We start from the raw sequence: 16,181 nt of genomic DNA, 5'->3' as shown, positions 1-16,181 counted from the left end.
TTTAAAAAAAATCTTAGTACGTGTACGTCTCTTATAATCTGGAGAGTAGAGAGCAGGTGGCTTTTACACATTCGCATTAATTTGAAGAAAACCGAAAGAGCAATGTCGTGCACGCGACAGCAGCGTCGCGGAAGAAAAGGAAATGCAATTTCTTTTCTATTGAGAGAGAAAAGGCAATTTCTTTCTTATACCGGTAATTGTAGCCAATACCCTTGTTACATTTTAATTTCCAAAAGGAATATTATTGGTCATGCTGAGGGGCGAAGCTACATACCGAATCGAGGCCAGTAATTATGTATACACACCCTTAAGACATGTTCTGTGTCAAGGAAGAAAAGTACATGCAATTTCTTTTATATAAGAAATGCCACTATTTATATTTCAATTTCCAAAAGGAATACTATGGGACGTGCTGCCAGTCTCCACCGGCTTCTTTCCTGCGAAGCGAAGGAAAACCACGACGCACCGTTGGTTGGGAGATCCAGTGCCTGGTCCACCGGACCCAGCTGACGCACTCCCTCGCCTCCGCGGGCCCACCCTGCCGCCTCCGCGGGAGATATTTTTCGCCACCCCGTCGGGGCAGATTCCGTAAATAACATGCAACCACGCCCCTTTTCTGCCGCTCTTCCCGCGCCTATAAAAATCAGGGGCAGAAATATCTCCCCTACCTGGCAGCAGAATCTGATCTCCATTTTCCTCCCGCACCCAACCCAACCACGGACGCACGCCGAGGAGGGAGAAAGCGGGTGTGGAGGGGCGGGCGGCCGGCCTCGCATGTTTGACGACGCGGGGGCCGTGGCGGTGAAGCGGATGAGGCTGTGGGAGGAGGACGAGGTGGAAGTGGAGGAGGAGGGGATGGAGGTGGACGCGGAGCCGGGATGGCCGTGGGGAACGCCGGCGGCGGGGCTCTCCAGGGCTGCGGCGATCGTCGTGGCGGACGCGGCGGAGCCCGACTTCCCCGTCATATACGTCAACGCCGCATTCGAGTCCGCCACGGGGTACCGCGCCCACGAGGTGCTCGGGCGCAACTGGTCAGTGCTATGCTATGCTATGCTCCTGGCCTCCGCTCTGTTTTCTGCTCTGTTTTTCTCTGCTTGGGGACTGACAGATTTGGGCTGCTGCGGAATGCCGCTTGCTTGACGAAGAGGGAGAGCATGTTGATGATTACCTATGATATATTTTGCTTGATATTTAGGTTGCACTTCTAAAGTTGGCCACATGCACATAGAGAAAGGAATTCTTCAAGAATAATAATACCTAGAATATATGGGTGTACAAAAAGTATTTGTTGGCCATGACTTGCAGGTGGTAGACTCAAAACCTGGTTGTGATTATGTTCTCTGAAACTGGATGTTAATGGAAGAATAGGAAATCATTGGGAATTCCAGTTTACTTCATATCATTATGTTGAATAGAAGCTAGGTGGTCATTGTATCGAGTATGAAGTCGTATTCGCATTTAGCATCAGATCTTCAGTAGTGAATGAAATTGGTAGAAATTCAAATGCTGTGCCGAAGTAGCAGCATGGTAACGGCCAGTTTAGGAACTTGTTTCCTGCTAATGTTGACATAAGGTAGCGAACATCCACATGGAAGCAGAGAGAGGTCATTTATTTTTGTCAGGCTAGTCGATCCAAATAATTCCATACTATAACGTCTTGAGTAGTTATTTTATGATTGCTTGTGCCAACCTTAAATTTGCTAACAGTGCCAAACTTGACAGAGGGCCTATCGGAGCATCTCACAAACTGTGTTCACTCAAACTTGTCTTTCAGCCGATTCCTGCAATTTCGGGATCCACGAGCCCAGAGGCGACATCCCCTTGTTGATCCCATGGTCGTTTCAGAGATCCGGCGATGCCTCAACGAGGGGATTGAATTCCATGGCGAGCTGCTAAATTTCCGGAAGGATGGCGCTCCACTTTACAACAGATTAAGTCTCATTCCAATGCACGGGGATGATGGCTACGTGACACATGTGATTGGAATCCAACTATTCTCCGAGGCAAACATCGATCTCAGCAGCGTGTCGTATCCGGTGTACAAGCAACAGACCAACAACAGGCCCAGCATTCAAGATCTGAACTCAGCTTCCCATGAGCATGCTCCGAAAGTCCAGAGTGCAGACCACTGCGGTATACTTCAGTTGTCAGACGAAGTTCTCGCACACAACATTCTGTCTCGCCTGTCACCTAGAGATGTCGCATCCATTGGATCCGTCTGTACCAGGATGCATGAGCTTACCAAGAATGATCACCTGAGGAAGATGGTCTGCCAGAACGCGTGGGGAAGGGATGCCACTGTCAAGCTTGAGATGAGCACCAAGATGGTAGGATGGGGCCGTCTTGCGAGAGAGCTAACTACTCTTGAGGCCGCCTCGTGGAGGAAGTTCACGGTTGGAGGGCGCGTCGAGCCTTCCCGATGCAACTTCAGTGCCTGTGCTGTTGGTAACCGCTTGGTCCTTTTCGGAGGGGAGGGTGTCAACATGCAGCCTATGGACGACACCTTTGTGCTTAACATGGAGGCTGCAAGGCCGGAATGGCGCCGCGTGAAGGTTTCCGCCTCCCCACCAGGCCGGTGGGGGCACACTCTGTCGTGGCTGAACGGGTCATGGCTGGTGGTATTTGGGGGCTGCGGACAGCAAGGTTTGCTCAATGATGTCTTCGTCCTTGACCTTGACGCTCAGCAGCCAACGTGGAGGGAGGTTGCAAGCGAGGGTCCTCCACTGCCACGGTCCTGGCACAGCTCATGCACCTTGGATGGTTCGAAGCTGGTCGTCTCCGGTGGCTGCACCGAGTCTGGCGTTCTCCTCAGCGACACCTTCCTGCTTGACCTCACCAAGGAGAAGCCTGCGTGGAGGGAAATTCCCACATCTTGGTCACCCCCATCCCGCCTCGGCCACACCATGTCCGTCTACGGTACGACTAAACTGCTCATGTTCGGTGGGCTGGCGAAGAGCGGCTCGCTCCGGCTGCGCTCCAGCGACGCCTACACGATGGACGTCGGCGAAGATAGTCCGCAGTGGAGGCAGCTGGCGACGACCGGATTCCCAAACGTCGGCCCACCGCCGAGGCTCGATCACGTTGCGGTGAGCCTGCCCTGTGGACGGATCATCATATTCGGTGGCTCCATCGCGGGACTCCACTCCCCGGCGCAGCTGTTCCTGGTCGATCCAGCAGAGGAGAAGCCGACGTGGAGGATCCTGAACGTTCCCGGCAAACCCCCCAAGTTCGCCTGGGGGCACAGCACCTGCGTGGTTGGCGGCACTAGGGTCCTCGTCCTCGGAGGCCACACCGGGGAGGAGTGGATACTGAACGAGCTACATGAGCTCTGCCTGGCAAGCAGGCCCGACGACGACGACGATGACCGCTACTGACTAGTTTCGTTGCACATGGTTCATCTGTTTTATATGCTATATGCTATTGTTCGTAACTACTTCCAGTATGTTGTTGGGTAATCGGTATGAGAAAAAATAGTGGAAAATTAATTAAAAAAGTTAGACTAGAAGATTTTAGTGTATTTTGTTTTCATCGGAGAAGTTTCCTTTTATCGGTCTAGATAGATTCTATGGTCTATATATTTGTATATTTTTTGTCTAAAAGATCAAAAAAAACTGAAACAACTGCATTGTAGATTCGCATGGCAAAGTCGCCAGTTCCAATGTCTTGTACTCTTATTTTTAATCATATGTAAAATATAGCGCTGCTTCAGTTTGTAGGTATGGAATTAGCCAATGCTTCAGTTTATTGTATTGATGTCTTCGGCACGTTCGACTCCGGCAGTGGTTTGTGGAAATCGCAGTGCTTTGGATATTATTTATGTGATGTTTGATTCAAAAGCCAATTGCTGACAATATTTGTAGGCAACTCCAAAGGCCCATGGTCTGTCACACCCTCCGTTTGCTTTGTATCAATGTCACTCCCTGCGCTAATGCGTTCGTTGCAAAATATATCATTAACATCTACAATACTCTCCCGTCTCAATTTATAATCCATTTGACTTTTTTATCACAAGTTTGATTGGCTCGTCTTATTAAAAAAATTCATAATTATTATTAATTTTTACTGCGATGTCGTCTATACTATATAGTATACTATAAGTATGACTTTTAATTTTCATTTTCTCACAAAAGTTTTTAAATAAGACGAGCCGATTAATCTTGACACAAAAAGTCAAATAAATTATAAATTGGTACAAAGGCTAGATTTTAAGATATACTCCATCCATCTTAAAATAATAATCGCTTTAGCTCTTGATTTTTATGACGAAGATGAATCTAGACACATAAAACATATACATCTAGTGTGGTATGAATCTATTAGGACCCGTTTGGTTCCTTTAGTCCAGGGACTAAAGTTTAATTAGTAGACTAAAGTTTAATCCCTACCATGTTTGGTTCTACGGACTAAAATTATTCAAAATGCATTAAATGAATTATAAGATGACTAAAATACCCTAGCATTGTTCCGCTATTAGCGCAACTAAAATAAATGAGGGGTAAAAAGTGGAATTTATATGATTTAGTCTCTTTTAGTCACCTCTTGAGGGGCTAGAGACTAAAACAGTTTAGTCCCATCATTTGTAATTTAGAGACTAAAAAGGATTAAGATAGAGGGACTAATCTTTAGTCCCTCAAACAAAACGGGCCTTAATTAACTAAAACAAAATTTAATTTGAGATGGAGAGCAACTCCAATAGATTAGCCAAATTTTATATTCTATATTCTCATTTAGCTAGTTGTTTAGCTATGATCCACTCTCTAAATTGCGATCAATTCCAATAGACTAGCCAAATCAGACTAGTGGGTCTCACATATTCTCACCCTGTCTTCTTCCCTAGTCTCCCACGCGCCTATGCTACGACCGGCCACCCTGCCTCTACTCCGGCTGCCCGCCCCGCTCACGTGCCTCCGCCTCACCCGTTAGCTCCGCCCGGCCACCCTACTCACGCTTCGGTTGGTTGCCCCACTCGCGCACCTCCGCCCTGGCCACTCCATCCGGCCGCCCTGCTTGGGCTCCAGCAGGCCGCCCCGCTCGTGCGCCTCCGCCCCAACCACTCCGGTAGTCCACTCTGACGGGAGAAGCTCTGTCGCAGCTCCGAGGTGGCATGGTGTAAGGAGCATGGCTAGTCCATCGTTGTCGTTGCGGTCAATTTAGCTCTGCTGCCACCGATTTTGGCCCGCTGTCGCGTTCGATTTGGTCCCACCGTCGTTGATTTGGCCCGCCGCCGCCGATTTGGCCCCGCTATGGTCTCTAGTGCTGCCATCGTTGGCTCCAGCATCGCACGAGAGGACGACCGAGTGCACGAGAGAAGGACAAAGGCCTTGGGAGGACCGGATAGCGAGCGTAGGGAATTAGCGATATCTGGCTAGCTGAGGGGGCTATTTACCGAGTTGGATAGCGAGAGAAGGATTTGAAGAGACCGCTGGATCCAAATTTTACTCCTGTTTTGTTATTTTTAGCTAGTCAATTTGTTTTACATAAGCTCTTGGAGTTGCTCTTTGTCAAATTAAAGAGATCTGGCAGAATTTCAATGATAGATGGTCTCATCGCTTTGAATAAGCCAATAAGGCATTGATGAAAGATGGTCTAGTCACTTCGAAAGAGGAGTGTTGGAAAATGAGTCATCGTGTAAGAGCAATTTCAACAGCCTAGCCAAACTAATTAGCATCGGTAAAAATAGAAAAACGGGGATGAAAAACTGATCCAACTGGCTCTCCTTCTTCCTCGCAATTCTATCCTACTCGCCATCCCATCAACGTTGCTAGTTATTATGTTTGCCAAGCCTGCCTGCCTCGCCATCTCCCTCCTCCCATGCAGGCGCTCAACTTCCCACGTATATTTCTCCCGCACCCTCACGTCGTCGTCCCTCCCGAGACTTTGATGTCTATACTGCTCCGGCGACCTGCCGTCCTCGCAACAGCCGAAGCCAGGAGGAGATTAACCACGACCTGTCGAAGCCGAGAGGGGATTAATTGCAGCACAATTGTCGTGGTTTCGGAAACCAGAGGTGAATAAGATTTATGTTCGGCAGAGGTGCTAACGCGGGCTCACTTCGAATGGTGAGCCACGTGGAGCTCGAAGGTGGATCTGAGACAAGGGTTTATATTAGTTTAGGCCAGAGCCATAGTACAGTGTAGTGCTGATCGTAGTATTATTTGAAGCGTGTTACAGTTGAGTGTTTGTGTGTAGTTGTCGATGTGTTGTGAGGATGAGGTTGTCTTGCCCTTTTATAGCTCAAGGGTAGACTTTACAATGAGGACTCGTATCCTGCCGAGGTGGAGTTTGACCTCCTGCTCCCGGGCGTCGTACCTTCTACGGTGTTGTTTGCAAGGTCATGCGTCGTTGTACCCCTGATATAGCGTCGTGTCTCATCTGTTTGCCATATAGGTTCCTGTAGCTATTCTGATATAGACGTAGTGGTACTTGATGGGTCCCGCTGAGCCAACTCATAGTGAGGTTTAGGGACATCTTTAGTACAGCTTCATCTTTCGTCATCCCCTCTGCATCACCTTCCATCATGAGTAGGCGTATGCCTGGTACGGTGTATCGTCTCATATCTTCTGACGTATGGGTCACTGTAGAGACCCCGATGCTGAGATCCACGCGGCTGGAATTGACTGGTCCACCGGTCAGCGCAGGGATACTCTCCAGAACATGTCTGACACCGTGCTTGACAGAGGCCCTTCAGTACTATTCCCATGGTTCGATCATGTCTTGGTGATGATATGTCTCGTCGTGCCTTCGTGGCTTGATTGTACTAGGTCAACTCTTCCTCCTGTAGATGTGCTCATCAGAGAGTCGGTTGTCGTCTTGTTGGGTTGCTCAGCAAATTGGTCCGTCTTGTTGGGTTGCTCAGCAAATTGGTCGATCGGCGGCCCCGTCTCGCCGGGTTGCTCGACAGTTTTTTTCGGTGAGCAGGTTGGTCGACAATTCCGCTTCAGCGAGTTGCTCCGCGGGGGGTTGGTCGGCTTAGTGGGCTATTTTTGGAAGGTCTTTTAGGCCCTCTTCGGACACCTGGTTCCTAGGTACCCGACAACGAGGGGGAAGAAAGATAGTGCACAATTGATTTTTTTTTCTTGGCTAGGGTGGACTATGCTAGCACTTTCTGGAAGTTGATCGATATAGGCTCGTTGATACGAAAATCTGCTAGTAGTATATTGTATTCGTATCTTATGTCAAGCTTGTGGCACTAGATTCATTGAAGTATTTTTTCCTTCTAGCCTACATAAAATTTATTGTACTGTACTTTTTGTTTTTTTATACAAAAGCATGTATTTTATTCAGACCGATTGTAAGGTGATTTAAATATTGATAAATAATATTTAAAGAGTCTGTTAGTTTATCTTATCGTTTAGCAAGTTGTCAATTATTTAAAGTCTTTTATAAAACTCTAAATTTAGCTAAGATTATATCTAAACTCTCGGAGTTGCTCTAAGGCTTATATTAACTGATTGGGATAGTTTATCAGCTACAAATTTATCAAAAACAACTTCATTGTAAATAAAATTAGTCAAATTGTCTACGTTCATGAAATTTGGATTCAGAAAATTGATAAATCTAGTAGTCAAATTTACCTTTTTAGTTAAGCTTCTCAAGGAGTGCTTCCTAGTTGAAGTTTGATAAAATATTAATCATTTTTTTCCAGCATACTCAGTCATGGTGGGTACTAGAGATGTCAATGGAGAATTCCCCACCGGTTATAACATCTCATACCCATCCCCATCATGTTTGATCCATCCTCATATCCATCATGGGTGCAAAACTCATCCCAAACTCATCCTCATTCGGGTTTCGGGTCCCCAATGGGTCCCCATCCCGAATTAAGGGATAAATAGGTACTAACATGTAGCATAAACAATCTAAATTTCAGACATCACCACATCGACAAGCACTCATCCATCCATCAGAAAAGAAATAAGTACTTCGGGACCGATAGAAGAAATAGAGAAATGGAGTTTGCTCACCTTCCTTGGTCACCATCTGAGTTCGTTGGCGCGTGACAATCCATGGTCGTCACCGTCATCTAGACAGGGCGTAGCATATGGCTGGTTATCTTAGGGTTTTGTTTTTTTGCTAGTTGCCTTGTTGGGCTAGGACCTGGAGCCTGGTGCGTTGTCGTGTTTGGTGGTCGGCTCTGCCTCAACCCATTCATACAAACACGATAGGTGTACACGTATAAAATACCTATAAGTAATCGGGTTTGAATTATTGCTTCCCAAATCTATACATGTTTACCCAATGGGTAGAGATTTTGTCTCATATCCATACCCATGGGGACAATTTTTGTCTCATATCCGTACCCTAAGGGCTAGTTTGAGAACTACATTTTTGCATTGGATTTCTATTTTCCTAAGAGAAAATAAACTAATTTCCCTTCGAAAAATGGAAATCTCTTGGAAAAATATGGTTTCTAAACTAGCTCTAATAGAAGAAGTCTCCACAGGTTGACGGGTATCGGGTCCCCATTGATATCGAGCAGTCGTCCCTCCACACCCACACCGGCCAGCCGTGCCTCCCTCAACTGCGGCCGGCCCCACCAATTCATACCGCCCCAATCAACACCACCCGATTGATTCTAGCTATACATGGTTTTTTTTTCTTTTTTTGTCGAGAAATGGAGCACACTCAACAGTCAACACGCTAGCACTAGCTTGACGGCAATCTCGAATAGATGTCTCCAGACATAAACATCATCTTTTGTGCCAATAGCTAAGTGCAGACCAACGGCAGCATTTTTGCATTGCACTAGTGGAACCGCCTATTCCCAGTCTGCATCGAACCTGCATGATTCCTGGTCCATACCCCCCGCATATGCGCATCAGATGCCAACAGGCACACACAGCATCACGTCCTAAAAGCGCGATGCGTGTGCTTGCGGCCGTAGATCACACACACACATGGTAAAAGAAACACACACGTCCAATGCAGCCAATTCATATTATTCCGAGACATTAAACCAAACAAACAGCTTTGCAAAGCCACCGTAACAGAATACCAGTCAAATATAGGTCATTCTAAACAACAACGCTGCAACAAGGGCAGGTCTTTTTTTCCCTGGAAGAAGCAGCAGGCTTGGAGCACGAAAACCAGCATCCAGCCATCATTTATCAACTTTGAGAATCGAAACATAGCATGCGGGCATAACATCTAGAGTGTGTGCTTAATTAAAAACAGCGGCAATGGCAATGGCAGGCAGCTTCAGCGCACACGCACCGGCGCCGTGACGAAGAGAACAACACGAGGTGTACTAGAAGATAAGCTATCAGAAATCAAGAACGGCACAGTCCTGGTAAACTCCCCGACATCAGCAGACACGCATCAGGTCGGGAGATCGGATCCGTCTTACTGGCCCTCGGGGGCGGATTCTTTGGGGGCAGCAGCTGCTTCCTTGATCTCATCTCCGGCGTCCTCCTGGTGAGGAAAGAAAGAGCAAGGTCACATGAGAACCATGACAGCCAATGAGCAAAGATGGTCAGGTCACATGCTTAACGATGATGCTCTGTGTGGAAAGAAGCTCACGTTGGTGTCGGAAGTCCATAGGGTCAAGTTGTCACGCAGGAGCTGCATGATCAGAGTGCTGTCCTTGTAGGACTCCTCTCCCAGGCTGTCTAGTTCGGAGATTGCCTCATCAAAGGCCTGCAACAAACATTAAATTTAATTCCAGTCAACTCTCAGTCAATACTAACTGCAGGATGCTTAAATGTGAAGCTGAGAATTCGCTAGGTGATATCGTTAAGTTGTAGCTTGGCAGCTTGCCAATGTTCAATCCGAAATAGATATATGCAACAAGACATAGCAATTTGAGTGAAGAAACAACAGCCTAGGCACAAATTCATAGAAACGAATTTGAGTGAAGAAACGAAGCATTTGTTAGCATCCCAGAGTAATTAGATCCATTACTTGAATTCGACACACCTAATAGTAATAAAAAACGTTCCAGTGAATATGCATGCAGAACACACAAATCTGCATTACATGCACACAAACAGTAATCCCAAAGTGAGTGCTAGAAAATCTGTTCCGGGATGCAAAGCAGTTCAGTCTAGGGATCTACAGTTCCCAAAGCAGTATTTCCCTATAGAGGGTCCATAACATGCAAACTGCAGACTAGTGTTGATGGACATCAGTCAAGTCTACAATTCAATCCCAATTCAAAACAAGATTGCACTCTCAATTTAAAACGGCTTATATGATTTGACTAATCGCAGGCATGCTATATCATCAGCTACAAGTGAATTGTTCCCTTTGCATCAGCTTTTATTTAACAACCCATACCCTACATATGCAATAAGCCTGTTGTCCAGTTATACAATCCAAGAAAGAAAACAAATCACAATGGGCAATAGAAGAAGCAAACCTGCTTTGCAAGGTTGCAAGCACGGTCAGGGGAGTTGAGGATCTCGTAGTAGAACACTGAGAAGTTGAGAGCAAGCCCGAGCCTGATGGGGTGGGTTGGGGCCAGATCAGCAAGAGCAATATCCTACAAACCAAAAGCCAACAAGAAAGAACCACAATTAACAATATAGGCACTGTCATCCTATCAGTATGAACACAATGGTCAAACCTGAGCAGCTTTGTAGGCATTCATGGTGCTCTCCGCAGCATCCTTCCTCTCTGCACCTGACTTGAACTCAGCAAGGTACCTACAAAATCATCATGAGAAATCAGATACCAACATATACGTGCAGTACGGGGTACAGAATCCATGGAACACAAATTCATATCCTTCAATCTAGACTGCGCAGTACCATGCATCATATAGACAAATTCATAGAAAGCAACCTCAATGTGCACCATAAATAATAGGGTTAATTAGAAATATGCCACTCCAATTTTGAAAAAGTTAGAAACTAGTCCATTTTCATGCCACTATAAGTCATCAAAATAAACTAACCGTCTAATTTTGCAAAAGTATAGTAGCATGTACACAATTAATCTTAATCCTAAATAAAAGGAGAAACAACCTCACTAAAAACGTCACAGATATCACAATGCCCCTTTCCCTTTTTTGTCCTTTGACTTTCCGCCACAAATAGCAAACGAACGAACCGCAAAAAATCAAATAAAAAATGATACGCATTAAATCTAGACCTAATCAACACCAAGAACTCAGGCCCAATCACACCCCACAAGAAACTACTGCACATAGATCTTTAGTTTTGACTCTTCAAAACAACTCCCAAGGTCCATATACAAAGTCACCAAAATCAGATCGTGCTGCCCTACAAATAACAGGCAATAAATAATGACTCCAGCCCCACTAGTAACGTAAAGATCCTCAAAAACCCATCAACTCTGTCACGTCGCACATAAAGATCGCGCGTACATCCACCAATAAACCCCCCTCCTGGGCCACTCCATAAATAGATCGCGTAGTCTAGACTCTAGATGCGGATAGGCAGAATAAAAAGCGAGATCTGCTAGCGATAGTGGTATACCTGTGGTAGTCACCCTTCATCTTGAGGTAGAAGACCTTGGACTCGGCGCCGCCGGCGGATGGGACGAGGTGGGAGTCGAGGAGCGCGAGGATGCCGTCGCAGATGCGGGCAAGCTCGGCCTCGATCTTGGAGCGGTAGGCGCGGATGGATGCGGCGTGCGCCTCGTTCCCGCGGCCTTCCTCCTTCTGCTCGATGGAGGAGATGATCCGCCACGAGGCCCTGCGGGCGCCGATGACGTTCTTGTAGGCGACGGACAGCAGGTTGCGCTCCTCCACCGAGAGCTCGTCCCCGCCGCCGGCGCCCCCGGCGTAGCGCGCGACGCGCTCCATGAACTCGACCATCTCCTCGTACCGCTCCGCCTGCTCCGCAAGCTTGGCCATGTACACGCTCTCCTCCCGCGTCGGCTCCGACGGCGACATGGCTGCGAGCGGGGCTGGGACGGGTCGGCGGATCGGGATCGCCGGCGGCACGGGCGGTCACACGGTTGCGGTGGCGCAGAGGATCCTGTGGAGCGGATGCGACGCGTTTGTGCGGAGGAGGGGAGGGCAGGGGAGGCGAGGGGTGGGGGCATTTGAGGAGGGCGCGGCCCCCGGGCGCGCGGGGTGCGGGGCCCGCATGGCAGTGGGATGACGTGCCGGTCAAGGGAGCGCAGCGCGCGCCAGGGGGTTCGGTGCGGAGGGGGAGGGTGTGTGGGCAGTGTTGTGGCCAGGAGGTGGATGGACGGGGGTGGTCGGTGGGACACGTGTGAAGTTCTGGTTGTGTGGAGATGGTGTTTGCTGTGTGAACATCGTGTGGGCGAGGAACGTGAGGTGCAGAGGCTTGGCGGTCAATTCTGGGGAGGGAGCCCAAGCTATTCAAATTAGCACGGTATAACCGTATACGTAGTTTTCAAATATAAAATTCGTTTACGTCCGTAGTCTACAAAAATATGTGTAGTATATTATTTTTCAGAGTGGTTTTGACTGAGAAGGCAGATGTAGTGCAATGATCTACGAATATACTCCTCTTTAAGGCGTAGTTTGGGAACTTTTTATTTTTCTCAAGCGATTCTTATTTTCTCAAAAAAATAAATTAATTTCTCTTAAAAATGGAAATTCCTTAAAAATAGAGTCGTCAAACTACCACTAAGTAATTTTTTCACAACCGTTTCATTAAATTAAATAGTTGTGCACGTAGATTTCTTTTTTCAAAACATACTCTCCTAAATACAACACGACTTACGAGTGTAAGGTGACCGGAGATAGCAATGAATCCTTCCCGCCGTAGAAAATTCTTTTACCAGGGCTAGTATGGGAACCTATTTTTCTAAGAGATTTTTATTTTCTTAAAAGAAATTAATTCATTTTCCTTTGTAAAAATAGAAATCCTTTAGGAAAATAGAGTTCCCAAACTAGCTTTTAGAGGAGTATAGAGAAGATTCTTCCCACGAGAATATAAACGAAAAAAATTCTTCGCTTGACAGGTAAATTGAGACAGGGGTAGAGACAGAAAAAAACTCTCTCCATCTCCGTTTCCCGCGGGGATCTTTAAATTTACATGTAACAATGATAATGATAATAATAAATAATTACATTGTCAAGACATCACTCATTTTACAAATGTGTGTGTTGACATCTTTTTCGGGCGCCAAACACTAACAAGAACCGGCGACAGTGCTCTCTGCACAAGAGCGGACGGTCCACGACCTGGCGCAGGGCTAGGGTTCCCTGCCTGACGTGCCGGACGGTCCGCGCGTGCGCAGGGGCGGCAAAGGTCACCGACGGCGCCTGGGAGGGACCCCGTCGGGGAGGAGAGATCCTAGGGGTTGTCTAGGCTTAGCAGGCCGACCTAGACTCCTCTAATCAACGTAGAGTCGAAGAGAAGCGAAGAATTTGGAGATTGGAATATTAAACTAGAACTAAACTAGAGGTACTCCTAATGCATAAGGTAAAAACGAGAAATAGACTTGATTTGATCGATTGTTGGGGGTTCAATCAGTCGTAGCCCTTCATCTATATAAAGGGGGAGGTCTGGATCCGCTTCGACAGCTGTCCCTCCGCCAGGCTCCGTCGCTCCTCCGACGGCCACGACATCACACCAGCTGGGTGCCAAAATCTCTCCGGCTGCCACATCGGCATGTACTTAGGGCGCTAGCTCTCCCCCGCTAGACACGTAGCACTCTGCTACACCCCCATTGTACACCTGGATCCTCTCCTTACGCCTATAAAAGGAAGGACCAGGGCCCTCTTAGAGGGGTTGGCCGCGCGGGGACGAGGACGGGACAGGCGCTCTCTTGGGGCCGCTCGCTTCCCTCTCCCGCGTGGACGCTTGTAACCCTCTACTGCAAGCGCACCCGACCTGAGCGCTGGACGAACACGAAGGCCGCGGGATTCCCACCTCTCTCACGCCGGTCTCCGGCCGCCTCGCTCCTTCCCCCCTTCGCGCTCGCCCACGCGCTCGACCCATCTGGGCTGGGGCACGCGGCGACACTCACTCGTCGGCCCGAGAGACCCCCCGGTCTCGAAACGCCGACAGTTGGCGCGCCAGGTAGGGGCCTGCTGCGTGTTGACGAACAGCTTCCCGTCAAGATCCAGATGGGCAGTCTCCAGCAACCTCTCCGACCCGGGACGGTGCTCCGTTTCGGGAGTCTTGAGTTCATGTCCTTCGACGGCAGCTACGACATGATACTCCTTCCACCGCCGCGCGACAACGACAATGGCGGCCGACAGCCCGCCCGCCGGCGGCGGAATCGACGACGTCTTCCCCGCGTGGTGGAAGAACAACATTCGAGCTCGCCCCGTCCTCACCCCCGCCAACGGAGGAGGAGGCGGGGCAACCAAGGCCAAGCGGGAGGCCGCGCCTCGTCGGCTGTCGAGCGAGTCGACGTCCCCAGCGCCCCAACGGGGGGCGCGTCGGGCGTCGACCTCGCGTTTGAGACGAAGGCGAGCGCCGTCTCCCCGCGACACGCCAATCCCGAGCAAGCGGACGACGCCAGTGCGCTCGCGGAGAGCTTGCAGGACGTCGCCTTCATACCTGAGACGACGGTGCAATCAGTCCCCGACGTGACTATGTCGCTGCTCGTCGACCGAAAGGTACCGACCGATTCCCATCCTACGTCATTTGGACTCAGCCTCAACCCGCCTAGCGACCTTGCTTTGGCGGGCGCTCTCGTAGAGGCGAGTTCAAACCCTCTGGGGTTTCGCATGCGGTCGCCTTGGGACCGGCTGACGGACGTCTCGACCTACGGGCCCTCTGGGTCCGAGGAAGATGACGACCCCAACATATGTTGGGATTTCTCTGGATTTGGCAACCCCAGTGCCATGCGGGACTTCATGACCGCATGTGACTACTGCCTCTCCGACTGTTCCGACGGTAGCCGCAGCCTCGACGACGAGGACTGCGACCCAAGCCGCGAATGTTTCCACGTCGATCTAGGGGGTCCCTCCGAAGGCAATCATTTCGGCATGCCGGAGGACGGTGATCTCCCTAGGCCGGTGCCTCGCGCTGACATCCCACGGGAGCTAGCTCTGGTCCCCGTTCCGGCGGGGGGTCACGACCCACAGCTCGAGCAAGTCCGTGGGGCGCAGGCCAGGCTCGACGAGGGAGCAGGAGCGCTTGAGCCGATCCGCCGGGACGTCGGGCAGGCATGGGCGGGCCAACCCCGGGCCAGAGAAATACGTCACCTGCCCCAGGGTCTCTAGCGCCGTGTCGCCGACGACGTCAGGGTCAGGCCGCCACCCGCATCCAGTGGGGTCGGTCAGAACCTGGCTGCAGCAGCGATGCTTCTCCGCGCGATGCCGGAGCCATCAACCACCGAGGGTCGGCGAATCCAGGGAGAGCTCAAGAATCTCCTGGAAGGCGCTGCGGTCCGACGGGCCGAGAGCTCTGCCTCCCGAAGGCAGGGATACCCCTCGGAACCTCATGTCGCGACTTCCCGATTCATGCGGGAAGCCTCGGTCTACACCGGGTGCACGCGCAACACCGCGCCTGCGGCCCCGGGCCACCTCGGCAACGAGCACCATCATCGCGACCGTCGGGCCCACCTCGACGAGAGGGTGCGCCGAGGTTACCACCCCAGGCGTGGGGGACGCTACGACAGTGGGGAGGATCGGAGTCCCTCGCCCGAACCACCCGGTCCGCAGGCCTTCAGCCGGGCCATCCGACGGGCACCGTTCCCGACCCGGTTCCGACCCCCGACTACTATCACAAAGTACTCGGGGGAAACGAGACCGGAACTGTGGCTCGCGGACTACCGCCTGGCCTGCCAACTGGGTGGAACGGACGACGACAACCTCATCATCCGCAACCTCCCCCTGTTCCTCTCCGACACCGCTCGCGCCTGGTTGGAGCACCTGCCTCCGGGGCAGATCTCCAACTGGGATGACCTGGTCCAAGCCTTCGCCGGCAATTTCCAGGGCACGTACGTGCGCCCCGGGAATTCCTGGGACCTCCGAAGCTGCCGGCAGCAGCCGGGAGAGTCTCTCCGGGACTACATCCGGCGATTCTCGAAGCAGCGCACCGAGCTGCCCAACATCACCGACTCGGATGTCATCGGCGCGTTCCTTGCCGGCACCACCTGCCGCGACCTGGTGAGTAAGTTGGGTCGCAAGACCCCCACCAGGGCGAGCGAGCTGATGGACATCGCCACCAAGTTCGCCTCTGGCCAGGAGGCGGTCGAGGCTATCTTCCGAAAGGACAAGCAGCCCCAGGGCCGCCCATCGGAAGATGCTCCCGAGGCGTCAACTCCGCGCGGCGCCAAGAAGA

At 50.3% G+C, this 16,181-nt stretch overlaps 2 protein-coding genes across 2 annotated transcripts; one reads left to right on the top strand and one right to left on the bottom strand.

Moving 5' to 3' along the window:
• The first annotated feature begins 708 nt into the window (after positions 1-708).
• LOC100279726 (Adagio protein 3) lies at positions 709-3,718 on the top strand. Its single transcript, NM_001152685.1, has 2 exons — positions 709-1,031; positions 1,775-3,718. The coding sequence occupies exons 1-2, from the start codon at positions 775-777 to the stop codon at positions 3,372-3,374; spliced, it is 1,857 nt and encodes a 618-aa protein (NP_001146157.1). The 5' UTR covers positions 709-774; the 3' UTR covers positions 3,375-3,718.
• A 5,206-nt stretch (positions 3,719-8,924) lies between these two features.
• LOC100273134 (14-3-3-like protein) lies at positions 8,925-11,980 on the bottom strand. Its single transcript, NM_001147581.2, has 5 exons — positions 11,439-11,980; positions 10,565-10,643; positions 10,358-10,480; positions 9,520-9,636; positions 8,925-9,411 (listed from the first exon to the last, which is right to left on the bottom strand). The coding sequence occupies exons 1-5, from the start codon at positions 11,855-11,857 to the stop codon at positions 9,343-9,345; spliced, it is 807 nt and encodes a 268-aa protein (NP_001141053.2). The 5' UTR covers positions 11,858-11,980; the 3' UTR covers positions 8,925-9,342.
• Positions 11,981-16,181: the final 4,201 nt, after the last annotated feature.

Source organism: Zea mays, chromosome 4, assembly GCF_902167145.1.
Source record: "Zea mays cultivar B73 chromosome 4, Zm-B73-REFERENCE-NAM-5.0, whole genome shotgun sequence".
In the NCBI taxonomy this organism is placed as follows: Eukaryota; Viridiplantae; Streptophyta; class Magnoliopsida; order Poales; family Poaceae; genus Zea; species Zea mays.
This window is presented reverse-complemented; position numbering and strand designations above follow the sequence as displayed.

What these genes read in the sequence shown, in the direction of transcription:
- LOC100279726 (NM_001152685.1), top strand. Translation starts at nt 775, where the DNA reads ATGTTTGACGACGCGGGGGCCGTGGCGGTGAAGCGGATGAGGCTGTGG. An exon ending in GAGGTGCTCGGGCGCAACTG is followed by an intron (nt 1,032 to 1,774) that starts GTCAGTGCTATG and finishes CTTGTCTTTCAG; the next exon opens with CCGATTCCTGCAATTTCGGG.
- LOC100273134 (NM_001147581.2), bottom strand. Translation starts at nt 11,857, where the DNA reads ATGTCGCCGTCGGAGCCGACGCGGGAGGAGAGCGTGTACATGGCCAAG. An exon ending in ATGCCTACAAAGCTGCTCAG is followed by an intron (nt 10,481 to 10,564) that starts GTTTGACCATTG and finishes TTTGGTTTGTAG; the next exon opens with GATATTGCTCTTGCTGATCT. An exon ending in TATGGACTTCCGACACCAAC is followed by an intron (nt 9,412 to 9,519) that starts GTGAGCTTCTTT and finishes TTTCCTCACCAG; the next exon opens with GAGGACGCCGGAGATGAGAT.